This window comes from Myotis davidii, unplaced genomic scaffold (genome assembly GCF_000327345.1).
Source record: "Myotis davidii unplaced genomic scaffold, ASM32734v1 scaffold655, whole genome shotgun sequence".
Classification (NCBI taxonomy): domain Eukaryota; kingdom Metazoa; phylum Chordata; class Mammalia; order Chiroptera; family Vespertilionidae; genus Myotis; species Myotis davidii.
This window is the reverse complement of record NW_006287547.1, coordinates 495,752-516,289: the sequence shown is the minus strand read 5'-3', so window position 1 is coordinate 516,289 and position 20,538 is coordinate 495,752. Positions and strand designations below refer to the sequence as shown.

The 20,538-nt window shown below is 42.8% G+C and overlaps 1 protein-coding gene across 9 annotated transcripts in view; it reads left to right on the top strand.

Moving 5' to 3' along the window:
- Positions 1-20,118, top strand: part of RHOBTB1 (Rho-related BTB domain containing 1) — a 115,444-nt gene extending 95,326 nt beyond the window's left edge. For all 9 annotated transcript variants that reach the window (XM_015561085.1, XM_015561088.1, XM_015561087.1 and 6 more), the window contains 7 exons: positions 168-353; positions 3,183-4,165; positions 6,631-6,749; positions 12,792-12,942; positions 16,759-16,847; positions 18,391-18,496; positions 19,253-20,118. In XM_015561085.1, coding sequence (XP_015416571.1) covers positions 168-353; positions 3,183-4,165; positions 6,631-6,749; positions 12,792-12,942; positions 16,759-16,847; positions 18,391-18,496; positions 19,253-19,422 — 1,804 coding nt within the window. In that variant the 3' untranslated portion in view covers positions 19,423-20,118. The remainder of the gene's footprint in view (positions 1-167; positions 354-3,182; positions 4,166-6,630; positions 6,750-12,791; positions 12,943-16,758; positions 16,848-18,390; positions 18,497-19,252) is intronic.
- Positions 20,119-20,538: the final 420 nt, after the last annotated feature.

The window sequence follows — 20,538 nt, the reverse complement described above, 5'->3', positions numbered from 1 at the left end:
CATGACTCCAAGATGTGGTTTAATATCTAATCTCTCTCCTTTTTTAAAATTATGACATGATCATTGGCATTAGATGGATGGGCGTGGGGAGGAACTTTAATGATAAAAGAAAAAAAGTGAAACAGTGATACAGTGCTGTTTGTTTGTTTTTTTTCATTTCCTTTTAGGTCTGATGTTGTGGTCCTCTGCTTTTCTATTGCGAATCCCAACTCCCTGAATCATGTGAAAACCATGTGGTATCAAGAAATCAAGCACTTTTGCCCCCGCACACCTGTTGTCCTAGTTGGCTGCCAGCTAGACCTCCGCTATGCTGATCTTGAAGCTGTTAATCGAGCCCGACGCCCTTTAGCAAGGTAAGCCAAGGGACTCGGTGTTTCTCTGTGCCGGCCAAATAAAAATGTGGAGATAGCAGATGTCTCTGTAGCCTGGCATTCTGTTCTGTAACAGTCTTGAGACCCCTTCGGCCAGCCATACGCTCTCAGTCACCTTATTCAGCATGAGGGTGCGTGTCCTGACCCTTCTCACGGTGATATCACCTCTTAGGTAGAAACCCATTTCACTAAATGGTTGGCCAGTGCTTGAAGTGAATTCTCTAATTATGACATGGTGTAGAGAAAAGTGCTTTGAAATTTGTAAAGTATTAAACAAAATGTTAGCTACTCATAATGTCATTCTTGAAATTATGATTATAATAAAGTTAAACAACAGAGTGACCAGCACAATTTTTGGACCCAGGATCATCAGGTTCATACACGTATGCATGTCCAAGGGTTATAATCTCATTTTCCTCAATCCAGCCTCTGAGAGGATTTCATTCCGAAAATGACAGTGTCCGGCTTTAAGAAATCATATGGATCTATAGTTGCAAAACAACATTTTTTCAAATGTTGCTAGAGGTTATGTTTTAATGTGTCACAAGTTTAAAAATCAACTGAAAGGCGAATTTTAAAATGTGGATACCAATTTGGGCGGGGGGGGGGGGAGGCAGTAAGAGTTTTTAAAAACCTATGCTCCTTCAATAGTCCCTTTATAAAAATAATTTTATGTGTTTCATGTTTAAGTGCATTTTTTTCTGAAGAGCGTATCGTTTCAAAATGCTGATATTAATACCTTCTTTCAATATTTGCTAATGTGCTTGTTACAAAATTTTATGTGGATACAATTTTTTATGCTCTCACAACAAAAGCAAATGCTACTTTGTTTAAATAATTTCTGATGTTCTGGGTACATTTTGGATATATTTTCTGAAAAGATTTCATGGAAGGTTTTCACAGTCCTTCTGTTCTTAAATAGATGGCCTCTGAATTGAATATTAGAAGCCACATAGAGCACTTACAGTGAATAAGAGACTGCACGGACCTCAAAACTTCCTGTATAAAAGAACAGATTAAGATGTTCAGGCCTTATAACCGTGGACATGTGGAGGACTGGGGGAGAGTTACAGAGCTCTAGAGGACAGGGAGGGGACAAGCCCTTCTACAGAGCAGTAATAAGATTACAAACAGGAGGTGACATTTGAGCTAAACCTTGAAAAGTGTCATCCGTTAGTGATCTTCCAGCCAGTCCCAGGACAAGGAGCACAAAATGCCCACAGAAACAAACCTTGATATTCCACTTTCTTCACTACACATCCCTTCCACTTTTGCAGCACCCTACAGTTTCTCCTCTTTTCAATCCAGGTCTTCACATCCAAATTCTACCTAGTATGATCTTATTTCCCCTAAGACTAGTGCCTGTCACTCACATTACCTTTGGTATTGAAAGCCAAATGTTTACTTAGGAAGATAAATTCTAATAGTATGTCTCAAAATCAAGTATGCATTTATAACAGATCACATCTTACCTATATTCTGGAGTCCATTTGTGTCTTTGCTGTGGTTATGCTATAATCACAGAACTATTCCACTGCACTACTTCCAAAGGTCTGGCCTCCCCGGGTTTGATTAGATTGCAAATTGGTCTCATGTGCCAGCCCAAAGGATGTAGAACCTTGTGGAACCAGAAGAAAAAAAAATTTTTTTCCAGGAACTCTGTGGAACCAGAAGGCAAAACATTTTTTTGTTAATTCTTACCTGAGGATATTTTTCTCCATTGATTTTTAGAGAGAGTGGAAAGGAGGAAGGGAGGGGGGACGAGGGAGAAAGAGAGAGACGAATGCACTTGTCTAGGCAAAAATGTGATGAGGTCCTGACTAAAGAGGGTGAAAGGAAAAAGAAGGTAAACATGTGAAAGAAGATTTACAAATCTAATTACTGAGAATGTAATGAGCTTTTGGATGGGGACCATTTAACTAGTTTGGAACTAGGGAGTTCAAGACTCTAATTGCTTAGTTGAGGTCTCTCAGCAACTTGCAAATGTGACTTTAGGCAAACCCTTTAAACTCTCTGCCTTCAGTTTCTTTAGAATGTAGAATGAAAAGAATACCCATAGGGTTATGGTGAGGCTCAGATGATAAAATGAATATGGACTCATTTTAAAGTTATAAAGCAAAATTTAGTGGTGATGAAGATGATGATGGTGGTCACGATGATAACCGCTAACATTTATCAAGCATAGTGGACCAGGTACTATGCTAAGCATATTATCTCATTTAAACCTCTCAACACTCTTTGAAGATATAGGTACTCATTATTATTATTCCTCTTTTAGAGATGGGAGAACCAAGGCTTAAAGAGATTAAGTAACTGTCCCAGGATCAAATAGTTAGTAAATGGCTGTTACCTCAGTTATTGTGGTTACTACTGAAAGCATTTTTTTCCCTATAATGATAAGTTCTTTATATTTTAAAGACTTGAAGTTGGCAGTATATTTTTTTCAAGAGCCTTTTTAAAAGCTTTAGTAGGCCCAGCCAGTGTGGCTCAGTGGTTGAGCATTGACCTATGCACCCGAAGGTCATGGTTTGATTCTGGTCAGAGCACATGACTAGGTTGAGGGCTCTATCTCCAGTGGGGGACATGCAGGAGGCAACCAATTGATGATTCTCTCTCATCACTGATGTTTCTGTCTCTCTCCCTCTCGCCCTCTCCCCTCCTCTCTGAAATCAATAAGAATATATATTTTAAAAAATAAAAGCTTGAGAAGGATTTTAAATTATTATTTAATTGGGTCCTTAAGTAGACCCTGGCTACAACATGATTTTTCTAAAATAAAGCCGATAATAATTTTTAAATATTCTATTTCAGGCCCATAAAGAGAGGAGATATTCTGCCCCCTGAGAAAGGCCGAGAGGTTGCAAAGGAATTGGGCATCCCATACTATGAGACGAGCGTCTTTGATCAGTTTGGAATCAAGGATGTGTTTGACAACGCAATCCGGGCAGCGCTGATTTCCCGCCGGCACCTGCAGTTCTGGAAATCCCACCTCAAGAAAGTTCAGAAACCTTTACTTCAGGCACCGTTCCTACCTCCAAAAGCCCCTCCACCGGTCATCAAAGTCCCAGAGTGTCCCTCTGCGGGGACGAGCGAAGCCGCCTGTTTACTGGACAATCCTCTGTGTGCCGACGTCCTGTTCGTCCTCCAGGACCAGGAGCACATCTTTGCACACCGAATATACCTCGCTACCTCCTCTTCCAAATTTTATGATCTTTTTCTAATGGAATGTGAAGAAACTCCAAATTGGAGTGAGGTTACTTGTGAGAAGGAGAAGCAGAGCCGGGATGGCCAGGAGCAGGCGTGGAGTGTCGTTGGCCCAGATGAGGAGCAGGAGGAGGGGACCGCAAGGACGCCTGAGGCTGACCAGTGGGAGGCCTCCAGCCAGAACCTATCCCCGCAGGAGATTCTAAAGCTGGAAGCCGAGGGCTCACTCCCAGAGGCACAGACACTGGCAGGCTGGAGTAAGGGGTTTCTTGGCATGCACAAGGAGATGCAAGTCAATCCCATTTCCAAGCGGGTGGGCCCCGTGACCGTGGTCAGGATGGATTCGTCGGTCCAATCGGGCCCTTTCCGGACCCTGCTCCAGTTTCTTTACACGGGGCAACTGGATGAAAAGGAGAAGGACTTGGTGGGCCTGGCTCAGATCGCAGAGATCCTGGAGATGTTTGACTTGAGAATGATGGTGGAAAACATCATGAACAAGGAAGCCTTCATGAACCAGGAGATTACGAAAGCGTTTCACGTCAGGAAGGCCAATCGCATAAAAGAGTGTCTTAGCAAGGGGACGTTCTCAGGTGAGCGGGGCCAGTGGCCAAGTCCTGGATGCCTTTGACGCATTTGATCGAACGGGAGTCAGACATGAGCAGGGGAAAACATAACTGTCCCTAACATGGATGAGTACTTACGTTTTCCCACATGCCAAAGTTACATGTATTTACTTACATAATTCTCATCAGACTTAAGGGCTACATATTATTATGTCTATTTTTCAGATAGGGAAACTGAGGGACACAGAAGGTTAGGTAACTTGCCCATGGTTATGCAGGTAGTAAAGGTAGACCTGGGATTTGAACCAAGCTGTCCCCCGAAGTGCCGTAGTATCACAATGCTTCCAAGGATGGGTCAGGTTATCTCTGAGCCTGAGCCTGAGCCTGAGCCAGTCAGTTTGATGCTCATAGTTCTCCTTCAGGATTCCTTCCTGAGCAACTCTGTTCCCCACTGACGCTTCAGCAATTATGCATGACCAAAAGCAAAGACCTCTTGTCCTGAGGCACTGAAATCCTTGAGGCAATTTTGGTGACCCCTGCATTCCCACCAGGGGTGCCTCATCTCTTTCTACCCCCTCTTCTTTTTTGTTCTCACACTCCTTTCTTGTTCCTTCTTTGTCTTTGACAAGTAAGCATATCTGCCCACGGTGTCCTTACATAATTGCTTAAGCACACTGGTGGCCTGTATCCAAGATGGGTTACATGCCCATGTTTGTACTGTCTTCTATCTTGTACTATTTTTGTTTTGCAGTTGTCCTCTGTGTGTGCGTGCGCGTGTGTGTGTGTGTGTGTGTGTGTGTCATTATTACATTTTGACTTCCTAACTTCTGATAATATGTATACTTCATTTGTGTCTTTATCTTTCATAATGCCTGTCATGATATATACATTTAGTAAGTGTTATTGAGTCTGTTCATAAATTTTAAAACTTATGAGTAATATTTACTCCAAACACTGACCGTCATGATATAAAAGCAGTCTTGAAAGTTAATGGGGAAAAATGTTCAAAGCTGCAGCAAATTAAACAGTGGGCCTCAAGTAAAGTTCATGAAATCACGCTCTCCTTACTGCAGAAGCATAATGAGCAAATACAGTGGGGAAGCCTCAAGTGAATTCTGTTTAAGGGGGAAAAAGGCTATAAAATACAGCTCATGGATAATTGGAAATTTTTTCATATGAACTAGATAGTAGATGATATTAGGGAATTATTTTTAACTAGAGGCCTGGTGCACCAATTTCATGCACTGGGGGTGGGGGGGTAACTCAGCCCAGGCTACCCCTCTCACAGTTCGGGAGCCCTCAGTGGATGTCCTACTGACAGCCACAGTCTGGCATCAGAGGCTTGGAGCAGGCACCGTGTGTGTGTGTGTGTGTGGTTCCCTCAGCCCAGCCTGCCCCTCTCACAGTCCGGGAGCCCTCAGTGGATGTCCTACTGATGGCCACAGTCTGGCAACAGAGGCTCAGAGGAGGCATCGTGTGTGTGTGTGTGTGTGTGTGTGTGTGTCCCCACTGGGAGCCTGCTTGTTGGCTCCGCAGAGGCTTGGAGCAGGTGCCCCTCTGTGTTGATCTCTCAGGTTCCTGGCCATGCCTGCATGTTGTTCTCTCCCTTGAGTGGCAGCCAGGGTGGACTGGAAGCTTGGCTTCCTCCATCACCATGGGCAACCCAAGCCTCCAGTTCCATGGCCGCTGCCATCTTTGTTGGGTTAATTTGAATACTTGCCCTGATTGGCTGGTAGGTGTAGGAGAGTGACACCAATTTGAATGTTTCTCTTTTATTAGTGTACATTTTCTTAGAAGTAATGATATGATTATCTAGGAGAATGTTCTTAGTTTTAGAAACTTGATAAAGTAGGAATGATGTATAATACTATCTGTGTTATAATATAATTTATATAATAACTTATATAAATTATATATACACATATAGCTGAAGCAAACATGGCAAACATTAAGTGTGATAAATGAATTGTTGTATTATTCTTTTTTTAAATATATTTTATTAATTTTTTACAGAGAGGAAGAGAGAGAGAGAGTTAGAAACATCGATGAGAGAGAAACATCAATCAGCTGCCTCCTGCACACCTCCTACTGGGGATGTGCCTGCAACCAAGGTACATGCCCTTGATTGAAATCGAACCTAGGGCCTTTCAGTCCACAGGCCGACACTCTATCCACTCAGCCAAACCAGTCAGGGCTGTTGTATTATTCTTACCACTGTTGTAATTTTTTGAAGTTGTTCATAATGGGGAAGAAAAAAATATTCCTCTTTTATATGTCTTTATGGTTCAGAGAAGTTGTGTTGTGACACTGTGTGTAAATGCTTACTCCTTAATCGTTGGAGAACATGGAGGGAATTGGGTGTGCCACAGGCGGGACACAAAATCACTCCATAAAGCTATGGAAGAGAGAGGACAAGAGACGTAAATGGATGAATATGGGTGCAACTCTCAATGAGGCTGACTCATGGTGGTGTTTCCTCAATCCCTGGGCAGATGTGACATTCAAGTTGGACGATGGAGCCATCAGTGCCCACAAACCGCTGCTGATCTGTAGCTGCCAGTGGATGTCTGCCATGTTCGGGGGGTCATTTGTGGAAAGCGCCAACAGTGAGGTACGTGCCTTCCCAAAAGCCTAAGTGAGTGTTCATGAACGTGCGTGTGTATTTGTATAAAGTGTTTTATTAACCAGATAACTTTGCTTCTTTAACTCCTTCCGAGAAACAGTTCCTTAGGCAGTGCCTGTGTGTCAGATCACCCTCTTCTTCAATCTGTAATTGTGAGGAGCTTTGATTATTGTTCACTTGCCATGTATGAGCACCTAGGTGCTTTCCGTGCCTATCCTTTCATCCCCACCGCTCTCCTCTCCCCTGAAAACATGATCAGCTGTACTTTGTAACAGATGTCTCCAGGCATATTATCAAAAGCATATATAAGAGGGACAGAACCTGTCTTTCCAAAGTTTAGGAGAGTGAAATGTGTCTTCAGTCACTTATGTTCTAGGCTCAGCTCTGGTCTTAACCAGAGAGAGGACCTCAAGAAGCCACCTCCTTGTGCCATTGTCTCCTCATCTGCAGGATGCAGATTGCCATTGAGGTCTCCTTGAGCTATGACTGGAATGCACTGGATTGCCATTGAGGTCTCCTTGAGCTATGACTCTCTCTGTGGCTCTGCCCTAAATTGCCTTCTCTGAGAGTTTGTCAACAGTAGGGAAACAGTAATACAGCAAATGTTTACTCCTCTGAACACATCTCTCAAAGTGCTTAGGTCTAGTGGAAGCCCCTGTGTTAGTGTCAGATGCTGGCCTTATCTCCAGAAGAGGGGCACTCTTTAGAGCAGAGCAAGTTGTACCTCAGAGACCCTGTATCTGCATCTTTTTACACACTCAGTTGGAAAATAAATAAAAATTTCATTCAAACACTTCTAACTTTAGCCTAGAGGTGAGCAAGCATTTTTGTTCAGTTTCGCAAGTATTTTTAACCATCTTTTTTTTTTTTAAGAAAAAACATGGGGACACCCCATCAAGTTGATTGTCCTAAGAGGCTTGCTTTGCTTATCTCAGCAACTCTCCGAACTTTAAAAAGAAATACAGAAAACAATGGCTAACTTTTGGAAAGGGTTGCTCACACCAGAAATCTGAGCACTCCCACTGTGACCCAGGAGCCTACATTTGCATCCCCAAGTAGGGAAACAGAATCCTAGAATCACAAGTTGGGATGGCCAGGACTAGAGAGGTCACTGGGCCAGCCCCCTGCCTCCAGAACAAACTGCAGCTGCTGCTAAGCCAATCCCCAGCAAAAGGCTGTCTGCTGTTTGGAGAAAAGCATTGGAACTATCCTGACGACCTCTCCTGGTGCCTTTCAGCCATTGTAGATCAGGAGCTTCTCACGTGTAACAAAGAAAACATCCCCGCATTGTCAGAGGTGTTCTGGGGAGGTATCATGGAGACCCCTGTAGCCTGTGGAGGCCACCCAGTGAAGGAGCTGCGAGGCTCGCGTCCTAGCTCCTACTCTGCAAGCTTGAGGCCTTGGGCCAGTGATCACCCTTCTGAACTCGTCTCCCTATCTGGAAATCATGAGAATAAGCCATAGTGTGGTCATGAGGTGTAAGAATGAATACGTGCAAAGCACCTCATCAACTGTACATGATGGTAGCTGTCAGGAGTCTTATTTTGATGCCAGCAGTGTTGATGATATTTTTTGTCTCTTCCAAAAAAAAATAATGTGAGGACGCCACTGATTAATAAAACTTCATCCTAAAGGCATTTCACTGACTTCAGTTCTCTCTAGATAAGAAGCCCAGAGGCTCGCTTCCCTTCTTTCTCCAGCTCACTGCAATGTGTGCTGATGGTGCTGTAGCCGCCTGCGATTAACCCAGCAGGGAGAAGCTGATCAAGGTCGGGGACCCAGGCACAGAGGGACACTGTGGAGCTGACCTCACAAATGCTAATCCCCTTTATCCCTTCCCAGAATGGATTGTAATTGTCTCCAGATTAAAATGTGCAGGAGAGGTGACCAAAGCAAAAACTTGGCAGCAAATGTGAACGTGCACGTATGCAGCTGTTCAGTAGCCTCCCCTGGAAATGGCCACCTGTTGAGCACTCCCCCAGAAAGTGAGGGTCGCTCACCACTTAGAGCTGTAGCTAAGGCTAATAACAGGTATGTTTTGATCCAACCCAGCTCAAAAGACAAGGCCCTGGAACCAAGCAACCAAAGGTCTGTGCCGAAATTCCTCTAGCCAGTGTATGACAAATGCCACGTGCACAGACATTCCTGCCCTTCCCTGCTCCTTCTCTTTATATCCAGTATAGACTGTGATCGTTATGTAGTGTTGAACTCCTGTCTCATCTTGACCTTGGGCAAGTGGCCAGCCCAGCCGTGGGCAAACTATGGCCCGCGGGCCGGATCCAGCCCGTTTGAAATGAATAAAACTAAAAAAAAAAAAAAGTCCGTACCCTTTTATGTAATGATGTTTACTTTGAATTTATATTAGTTCACACAAACACTCCATCCATGCTTTTGTTCCGGCCCCCGGTCCAGTTTAAGAACCCATCGTGGCCCTTGAGTCAAAAAGTTTGCCCACCCCTGGGCTAGCCTCTCTAAATCTGTGTCCTCATCTGTAAAATGGGGATAACAGAGAAGGCGAGAACCTTCTTTAAAGAGCAGGCAAGGCAGGAGAGTGTGTGCGTAAAGCATTGAATTTGGTGTCTAGAACGTTTAAGAATCGTTAGTGACCGTTATCCAACTAGAGATTCTTGTTAAATGCTTTCTAATGAGAGTTAAAGGTCTTTGTCCCCTGAAAGCCCTAAGTGAAAGCCCCCAGTTTCCTTCCTGGTAGGGGTGGTTTTGGGGGTAGGGAAGAGCACTCAAGCGCCCAGTAAATGCTCCAGGGTTGACTTGGGTCCCTATGTGCACTTGGGATTTGTCTTGTCTAGGCCACCTTGTAACTCTATTTTGTCCTGTGAAAATCTGACTTCCCAATACAAAATTCAGACTATTTTTTGGCATTAATAGAATTCACGTGCATATTCAAAAAATAATAAAATGTGCCCATTGATGTTCCTTTAACTTTTTTTGTCATTTAATATTTAAGAAGACACTATTTTACTTATATTTTTCTCATTACTTTTAATACAGCAGTAAGCATAATTCTCTCCCCAGAGGTTCACAGCAAATGGTTTATTAAAAATGCATGCCAGGGTTATAGTAAGCAATGCTCTGGATCTGCAATACTTTCTCATCCTCTAGGAGACTGTCTCTAATTATAAGCCTAATAGTTTGAGCTGATCTTTGCAATTAAAATTTTAAACCAACTAAACTGGAATATGGAATGTTATTTAGGATAGCATTATATTCTCTTTTATTACTCTCTTTTTAAAAGCTACATCAAGCAGGTACAATGCAAAATTCTTAATTCCATTTCTTATGTCACTTTATATTATTTTTTAATTCTATAAAACAGTCTCTCCATAGTTAATCAGTTCCATTGTAAATGTTGAAATCACATGAATAGGCTTTAAAAAAAAAAAAAAAAAACAATGAACTATGAGGGAAAAAAAAATGTGTGCTCTGAAAGTGTTTTTAGTTTATTCTTATTTGCTGGTTACTTCCAAAAGTCCCTAACATTATTTTCTAAAAAGGGCTATCACTTCAAAAAAAAAAATTAGTACCATTTAGCAAGAAGGAAGCAACAAGTCACGAATGATTACAAATGTCAGAACATTCCAAAGACATTGAGAGTTTGGGGGCTGCTTGCTGGAGTCTGCCAACTCTTAGAACCATGACTTAGAACACACTCTTACAAAGAAAAACAAAAACCTGCTAAAGTAATCTGAATATTGTGAAAATCCATGATATCAGTGAAAAAGGAAAAACCTCAGATATCATTGATTCCAAATTTCTCCCCTATAACAGATGAGGCAACTGAGAGTCATAGAAGGTGAATGATTTGTCAAATATCACCCGGCATTGCAGTGACATCCCTGCCTGCCCCAGACTCTTGCCCTGTCCTTCAAGCCCGTATTTTTAGAAAGAGCAGACATCCTCCCCTCTGAGAGAGCAGGGGTTCACAGGAGGCCCTTGGGCTTTTTCTATTACAATCACTAACACCTTTAGCACTTGGCACTTTGTAAAATGTGCACTGTACTTTCACAATCAAAATGGCTCCAGTTTTAAAGTTTTACAACTTAATTAGCCTTCCATTATCTAGAAAATTGTACTAATCCAAACACCACTTTTGAGAGAGAAAATTTTGCCATGTGCTCACACATACAGAAACAATTGGGTGTTTAGAAATAAATCCATGTATGTATAAAATAAATGCATGTGTACAAAAACATGTCTACCTATGTAAGCATGAACACAGGTACAACCAGTGTTAGATTTACTGGAATAGCAATTAATTACAATACAAGGGCTTTTATTTCAAAATAATATTAGTAATAGTTTCTCCTTGCCAAGTTCTATATGTTGCAGAGGTTATTTGCAATGGTCACACTTGTTAAATCATAGATGGTAGTAACCGACATACCTTATTTATGGAATAATAATTGTTTCCACTGACAATACCTGAAGGAAGCAGGGGAGATAATTTTCTAAATATCTCTAGGAATTTTATGAGCCTTTCCTTTGATACATTAAGGGGAAGTTCTGTCTGAAAGGATATTCCCTCTCTGAGGTGGCTGGTGGCTATACAAGAGAATAATATAGAAGGTTGCTATGCTTGAAAAAATTCTGGAACCACTAGAATGCATTTGACATGAGGAGAGAGAAAGAGAGAGAGAGAGAGAGGGAGAGAGAGAGAGAGAGAGAGAGAGAGAGAAGGGAAGAGAGGAAAAGAGAATAAAATTCGATATACAGTATAGATATAATTATATATAATTAGACATGTATATCTTTATACTATGCTGTAGAGAGGTTTATTAAATACCAGAATTAAGAAGTGCATAACTACTTATCCTTTTGAACTCAGAAATCTAATTCTTAAAAACTAGTAATGAAAGATGTAACCCAAACCTTTGCTTCCTTTGCCATGAGGGGTTTCCAATACTGCACAGCAGTTCTGAACACAGACTTTAGAATTATATTCCCTGGGTCCAAATCTCAATCACTACTCACTAGCTCTGTGACCTTGGATATGGAACTTAGCCTCCCTAAACCTCAATTTCCTTATCTGTAAAGTAGTAGAAATAATCGTCTTTTCCTGTGAGGATTAAATTAGATACTGCGTGTGGAAAGCTTAGCACGATATCTTGTGCATAGGAGGCCTTTAATGGGGTTCATTTTTGTAATCATCATTTCAGAAGTAAACACCAGGGCCCATTTCATGTGGTTAGAGACCTGCAGCAAAGAACAGCTGCTGTGCAGTGTAGATCTCACTGATCCATGCCCCACCCAGCCACCCAGAACTCCCTGGCTGCCTAGCAAACTCCAGCATGCATTCACATGGGCAACAGCTACGGGTACTTAGGAGCGAGATTAGGGGAACCCTGCAGGGGAGAGGTCACCATACCAACCAGCTACTCCCCCAGAAGTCCCAGGTGAAGATTTCTCTGCATTCTATCAATCTACTGGCACCTGGTAATTTTCCAGTCGTTCTGAGTCTATGTGGTTGTGCCATAGGAAAAATAAAGTGTGTATATCATATTAACATATATGTCGATAGAATGTTGGAATCAAGCCAGTCACTGTGGCAGCTCAGGTGGTTGCATATACTCTGTTTTGACATCTTAGAGATCTGGGCTCCACCGTGTGTCAGCAATAGTGTGGTTTGCAGCTCCCCTCACCCCCCACCCCGACACCTGTCATGTTGCTAGGTTTTTTCTTTCCCCACAATAGAGTATTATAAGGTACTTGGCAAGGAGGACTCATAATGTCATCTTACATTTACAACCTATTTGTCTGATTTATAAATCCAAATAGCCATTTAAAAATTCCAAATCAGGCTTTGTCAGACAGCCCCACGCTTTTGTCATCTACAAATCAAACTGTTATGTTTAAAGCCATAAATAGTGAATGACTTCTAGACACAGCCTCAAAGCAGGTGTTCCAGGCTCGCCAATCTCGAATAACACAGTTGGGATGTTTATAAGCAGTATAGCCTGAAAATGTGCCCACTGCTTTCTTCATCAGAACTCAGCTTTTCAAATAACATTTCAGGTGTATCTCCCGAACATAAACAAGATGTCCATGCAGGCGGTACTGGATTATCTCTACACCAAGCAGTTGTCACCTAACTTGGACCTGGACCCACTGGAATTAATTGCCTTGGCAAACAGATTCTGCCTGCCACACTTGGTTGCACTTGCAGGTAAGGCTGATGACTCAGGCCATGTGGTGTCTGACTGTCATATTTATCAAGTTCACATTTAAACAAAAGTAAGATTTCCAGAGACTAAAAGTTAATTTTTTTTATCACCCAGTATAAGACAGTCTTCTACAGGATGATATGAACTGATCAAATGTATCCGACAGCCCAATTCAATTCAACAAATATTTTTTAAGCACCTCCTTTGTGGTAGGGACTGTTAGGTGATGCAAATATAAAAAGATGGATAATGTATGGCCGATCCCCTCATGGCCCATGCTCTCTGCACTCTACCTCATTTGTGGACCATGGAATTTGAAATAACACTGTTGTGTCCATGTCATCTTCATAATGTGTCCAGACACAGTCTTTAAGAAAGAGACTATAGGAGGCAGTGGTTAAGAACATAGGCCACCCAGCCAGATTGCTTGGGTTCAAATTTTGACTGCATCATTTACTGACTTCTTACTTGACTTATCTGCTCTATCTCAGCTCTCACTCTCTTTAACATGGGGAAAATGGTATGCTTCCATGGAGCTGTAGGGAAGATTAAAGAGTTAAGATGTATGTATATATAAAGTCCTTAGCACAGTGTCTGGTCCTAGTCAGCATTATATAAGTGGTTTTCTTAAAGCTATTTTAGAAAATGTTCTGACATTGTCAAGATCATTTTGGGAGAAAGAATGAGAAAAAAAGGGAGACTTGGCTTAACTTCTCAAAATCTTATGTATCATTTGTAGATTTGTTCAGTGGGTAAGCTAAAGCAGGTCTAAATAGGACATAGGCATTCAAATACCTTCCACCTACATTTAAACCTTCAGCTTTATTCACCAGCTGTGTCAGTTAGCAAGCCATTGGGGTGTTTATCGCTACATTTAGTTTACTCCTGTTAACCATGAAAGCAGAGATAGTGCCTGTTTTGTCTATTGGTTTATCTTCTGCACACAGAAAAGTGCCTGAGGATGTTAGGTTCTCAATAAATATTTGTTGAATCATTAAATGAATGTATGAGCAAACCAACCAGTCATGTCTGTGCTTTATTTTCTGTCAGTGTCTTTAGGAAAAAGATTTATTTCTCTGTACTCCACATTTCTACTACATGCAACCAATAGGAGGTCAGAGTCCTCCCCTCCCCTGCCTTCTTTCTCAGTGAGATAGCAAGAGATAGTTGAAGTATTGCTAGCTGATATTTTTAAAATATATTTATTTCAGAGAGGAAGGGAGAGGGAGAGATAGGAACATCAGTGGTGAGAGAGAATTATTGATCAGCTGCCTCCTACATGCCCCGCGCTGGGGATTGAGCCCACAACCTAGGCATATGCCCTGACCAGGAATCAAACTGTGACCTCCTGGTTCACAGGTCAACACTCAATCACGAAGCCATACCAGCCAGGCACCAGCTGATTTTTAAAAAACTGTTTTTAACTAATAAACCTGAAGTCATAGGTCTAAATGAGTATACACTACTTTTTAAATAGTAACTGGGAAGCAATGATGGGCAGTTCCTTTTTCAGAGGTATGAGTTCCAAACCACTTGGCTGTTTTTCCAAGTATTTGTCCTTTAAGGATAAATTTGATTTTTTTACAAAACAGAAGCAATTTGGAGCCAAATCCATTGAACAGGGTTTGTGACCAATCTCAACATAGTGTCATTTTTGCTTAAATATTAAGTATGGTGATGAAAACCTGGGACTGATTTCTTCATAAAAGAAACTGACCCAAAGAAACCCTTCCCCATGAACTATAGACTTCTCTGTTTACTTTTGTTATTAAATGCTATTATTACTGTTATAATTATTTAATATACTAGAGGCCCAGTGCACGAAATTCATGCATGGGGGGAGTAGAGGAGTCCCTCAGCTCGACCTGCACCCTCTCCAATCCAGAACCCCTCGGAGGATGTCCGACTGCTGGTTTAGGCCAGATCCCTAACTGCTCTGCCCTGCCAACCTGATCGCCCCCTAACTGCTCCCCCCTGCCAGCCTGATCACCCCTAACTGCCTCTGCCTCGGCCCCTGCCACCGTGGCTTTGTCCAGAAGGATATCTGGAAGCTGTCCCATCTAATTAGCATATTACCCTTACCCTTTTATTAGTATAGATGGCTTCCTAAGATGATCCCTCTAATCATTTATACTATTTGATGTATACTGTTTAGTGTAAGGATGGAGTGTTTAGAATCTTGTTTAAAAATCAGCTTCTGGGGTGAAAATGCTTTGCATGCCAAAGTGTTGAATGAATATCAAGGAATGATGAGGTTACCTCAAATTAAAAAGCCCGATGTCTTCTCTGGGAAATTTAGTTCCAAATAGCTCTTATTTTTCAAGCGAGCTGAGGAAGGGTGTGCCAAAGAAACCACTGAAATCTAGATAACTTATTGACCAGATAGAGGCATATTGACCAACAAGAATGTCGAGCCAGAGCAGAAAGTAAGCATGATTCAGCAACATAGTGGATTAGAAGAACAGATGCAATGATAGAGATAGAAAAACAAACAAACATAGTAACATCAAGGAGCTAGAAACATGAGGCCTAGACTACCGACTCCCTGTCAGTCCCAGAGGCAGGTGACAGCCTAAACAGAGGCAGGACAGCTCAGTCTCAGAACCACAATTTAAATTCAGGTTTGAAACATTGGACATGGCTCACAAGCAGAAACAGTTCTCCCAGCTGGGTTAGTGTTACTTCTGGCTGACAGTCATTAGAATCTAGGGGGTTGAGCAATATGTGGTCCATCTGCAGCTGTTAAGATAGACATTCACATTCACATTTTATTTTATTGCTTATTTTTTAAATTGATTTCAGAGAGGAAGGGAGAGAGAGAGAGAGAGAGAGAGAGAAACATCAATGATGGAAAGAATCATTGATCAGCTGCCTCCTGCACACCCCCTACTGGGGATGGAGCCTGCAACCTGGGCATATACCCTGACCAGGAATTGAACCCTGACCTCCTGGCTCATAGGTCAATCAATGCTCAGCCACTAATCCAGGCAGCATTCACATTTTAATTCCCCCTATGAACTCGTTCCTGTTACTCATTCTCTCCACTGTCAGAAAGTGTTGAGATTTGGAGCAAGGTGAGTGGGGAAACTGTCAAACAGGAAGAAACTAGAGAGTCTAGAGCAGCCGTGGGCAAACTACGGCCCGCGGGCTGGATCCGGCCCGTTTGAAATGAATAAAACTATTGAAAAAAAAGACCGTACCCTTTTATGTAATGATGTTTACTTTGAATTTATATTAGTTCACACAAACACTCCATCCATGCTTTTGTTCCGGCCCTCCAGTCCAGTTTAAGAACCCATTGGGGCCCTCGAGTCAAAAAGTTTGCCCACCCCTGGTCTAGAGGATTCTAGAAAGGTGCTGGACTGTGTAGAGCAGCAGGTCCAATAGGATTTTTTGCGGTGGTGGGGACGCTGTGCATCTGCCTTGTCCAAAACTCATGTGGCTATTGAGCACTTAAAAGTGGCTGGTTGTGGCTAAGGACCTGGGTTTTTCATTTCATTTAAGTTTAAATTAATTGAAACTTAAATAGTCTCATGGCCAGTAGGTACCATACTGGACAGCAAAGGTCTGGAGGAATCTGGCTCTTTCAGAAGTACTAACTAGTGTCCTCAGAGTCATAGATGCAATGGCTGGAGACCAAACTCTGTACTGAAGGGCCGCACATCAGCATGGGCCTTAGGTTCAGTTAGGATGGCTGTTAGTGCTGTGCTCCATACTTCCTCCCCGCTTAGGCGGCCCAACACCAGACCCAACCCTCCAGGCAAGATGTCTGGCTTGCAGAGGATGGTCTAACTTTCTCCTGTCCCTCTCTTCCCCAGAGCAGCACGCAGTTCAGGAGCTGACCAAGGCTGCTGTGAGTGGCGTGGGCATTGATGGGGAAGTGCTCTCTTATTTGGAGTTGGCCCAGGTTTGTAACAATTTGCTTTTCACCTTTTTAGTGTGTTCACCCAGTTCATTTAATGCTGATAAAACATTCCACTGTTGCATCTGTCTAAATAAAGATGTCACCACTGAGTCACAGAGGCCCCCTGTGTACACTGGGAAGATCTGAGAGTTTTACATTTCATGCATCATTCACCCCGCTGGGCTTCCTTTGAAAAAACAACAAGGACCTAACCGCCCCACCCCCACCCCCGCACCAGCCCCATTGTCCCCTGAGGCACTAGCTTTGCATGCAGGAGAACAACTTGGGGCCCTCTAGGGGAGGGATTTGTCTCTCCTTTGTAAAATTCTTGGACACTTTTTGGCCAAGATCTGTTTCTAGGATTCCATGAAGTCCCGCTAGGCCCCGCGTCTCACTGTGGCTCCCCAGGGTTTTCTAAAATCCGGATTTGCTAACACTGATATTGTGATTCTGTCATCCCAATACACACGTGTACGAGGCTTTGGGACAGCTGGGTGGGACCCTGATCTGTTGCATTTTCTAATTCCATGGTATAAATTTCCCAGCTGGCCAATTTTAACAACATCATGTCGCTGAATTCAGAGTAGGGAAGAAATATCCACAATTGTCTCTCCTGAATAGGAACAAGCCAACTTCAATATAGCACTATCTTAATTCTACTTTCAGAAAGAAATCTGATATCAAGAGAAATTGGAAGCACCAGCTAAAATTGTCCATGAGGTTGGGGTTGTAATTTTCAAGGAGTTTCTTACATTAGTTTCTGAGGACTTTGGCTTTTCTCATGGCCTTTGTTCAAGGCCATGTGGGCCCCCCAAGAAGCCAGACTGTAGATTTCAGGGTCTCGTCTAATCCAAGAAACTTCAAGAGCAACAAATAGAATGGATGTCTGAGAAGGGGTCTAGACCAAAAGAGTGAGGGATGGGAGGAGACCTTTCATGTTTGGGAAGCTGTCGTTTTTGAGCATCAGGTCTTTTTCCGTCACAACCATCTCAGTGTCACCTCCCTGAGCACCTACTCAAAAAGGAGGGGTGAAGCGTTTGGATCCCTCTCATCGTGCCCACACTGCCTGCTCTTCTTATGTAACCCAAGGACAGGTATAGGACAGTCACACATTCCACGGTCTCCTCTTTCAGATCTTTGGCTCCGAAAGCTGAGCTCTGACATGCGACACGGAGTATTGCGTTGCCCAGGCTTCCTTAAACAGAGATGACCTCGCTGTTTTCTGGTGTTGGCTGGGGCCATTCAGGGGCCATGGCCACTTATCACACGAGAGGGCCAGGTGGTGGGGTAGGGGAGGGCAGGCGTACTTTAAACTCCTGATCTGATACAGTGATTATTTTTGGTGCACCTATCACAGGGGATAAGCGAGGGGTGTGCCAAAGGCTATACTTGGCCGGAATAGACCACAGCCAAAGCCAAGACAAGGTGTTTACTGAATTACTATACAGGCCTTTATTTCTCTCCCCGCTATGGTGGCTTCCTATTTGTTTGTATCCCCACTTTATTAAAAAAAGAGGCGTACCCACTTTTGCTCACTTCCCTGCAGTTCCACAATGCCCACCAGCTGGCCGCCTGGTGCCTGCACCACATCTGCACCAACTACAACAGTGTTTGTTCCAAGTTCCGCAAGGAGATCAAATCAAAATCTGCAGGTGAGACTTCGGGGTCCCCATCCATCCCATTCTTAGCTCCTCTGACTGAGTCGATATACTACTTGCCCTTGAGAAGGAACATGGGCCACAAGAAGCTCATGGAGAAATTCTGGTGACTGGCTGGTAGTCACATACCCATGTGACATGACACAGGGATTGTAGGTTGGGGATTCTCTTTGGAGGACTTTGTGTTTGGAGGGGTTTGGGTGGAGTGGAGCTCACGGGGTCCTGCTGCAGAGCATGCTGAGGTTGTCAGCTCAGCCTCATCTAGGGGGGCAGACTTAGGAGCAAGCTTACACTGTATCAAGTGATCCTGGGTTCCAGTTCTCTATGCCCAGCTACCTGAGTTTAGGACAAGTGATTCTACCACTCAAAACTTCAGTGTCATCCAGCTAGCATGGCTCAGTGGTTGAACATTGACCTATGAACCAGGAGGTCACGATTTGATTCCCAGTGAGCCCACATTCCCAGTGGGAAGCATGCAGAAGGCAGCTGATCAATGATTCTCTCTCATCATTGATGTTTCTATCTCTCTCTCCCTCTCCCTTCCTCTCTGAAATCAATAAAAATATATTTTTAAAAAGAAAACAAAAAAATAACATCAATGTCACCATCTGCAAATGGTCTTAATATTGTTCCAGCACATCAGGTTGTGGATAATCATGCATGTGAAGCATTAAACAGAGAACCTAGCTCATAGAAGCAATCAAAGCATGAACCGCAGGTATGATCATCCACCCCTTTTTTTTTCACCAGACAACCAGGAATACTTTGAGCGCCACCGGTGGCCCCCTGTGTGGTACCTGAAGGAAGAAGACCACTACCAGAGGGGGAAAAGGGAAAGAGAGAAGGAAGATATTGCACTAAATAAACATCACTCGAGACGAAAGTGGTGCTTCTGGAATTCATCTCCAGCAGTCGCCTGAGGAGGAAGAGGAGGAAAAGTCAGTAATCCATCACACCCTTTCGAAAGCACTACTGTACCATTAGTCTTATTATTAGCGATAAGCTGTAGGTCGGGTTTCAGGCACTGGTCTTCCTCCACTTTTGTGCATTTATCTGGCTGGGATCAAAGCACAAGCTCACCATCAATGAGCCTGGACAAAAGGGAAGTTGACAATGCTCACTGCATTCCTTCAACTGACATGTATATTTTTTGTTAGAAGGCTTAATAAACCTTAGTCAGTTTTGGGTGTTGTTTTTTTTTTCTCGTTTCTTTTTATACAAAGGGTAAAAAAAAAACAATTCAGCTTTCATGTTGCAAATTCCAATTTGGAAAATATTTTTATATGGTCTCTTGTATTTTGTTGAAATGAAAATACTATGTATTACTTTATTTTACAGGCCACAAATTAACCATGAAGTCACCCTGTGATTCTCGGTTCCCACACGATCACGGAGCATTATTACATAATTAGAGTGTTAGCCTTTTGTTGTGAGGTAAAAGGTTGGAATAAAACGCCCCAAAGTGCAAGTTAGAGAGTGTTTAATCTTTGTTCTGCCGACTAACACTGGTATAATTACCAAGTCAGCTCCAAGAACGTGTATTTACAATATTTGCCGTGTAAGTGCTAGTAATTATATGGTTATGTGTGCCATGTAAAATATAGTGATATCAAATCTTCTGTTGTTTAAAATGTCTAGTTTCAAGAGGATAATCTTTCTAATCATTAGAAGGGCTTATTAAATCCCAGCATTATCCAGGGCAACTCACTGGTGGACCTGAATACAAAAGATACCATAAGAGTGTTGGTGTTTGGATTGCTGTATTAGGGTCTATGTCTCTCAGTATTCATTGATCGCGCCATGCTTCTGCATGCCGATTCGCTACTGACTTGAATCTAGTTGGGTAAGGGCAAGGGTCCCCGAACTCTGTCCCTCCATCTGCAGGCTTGTCACATCTCACCACCAGAAACAAGCTTCCTCAGGTCTCTCACCTGTGGCCAACTTCACTTGTAAGACACGTATTTTTAATTCTTCCCAGGGAAAATCCATGTTGCTGCAGAAATAGGCTAAGGAAGGTGGACCACCCTCCCCAGCTG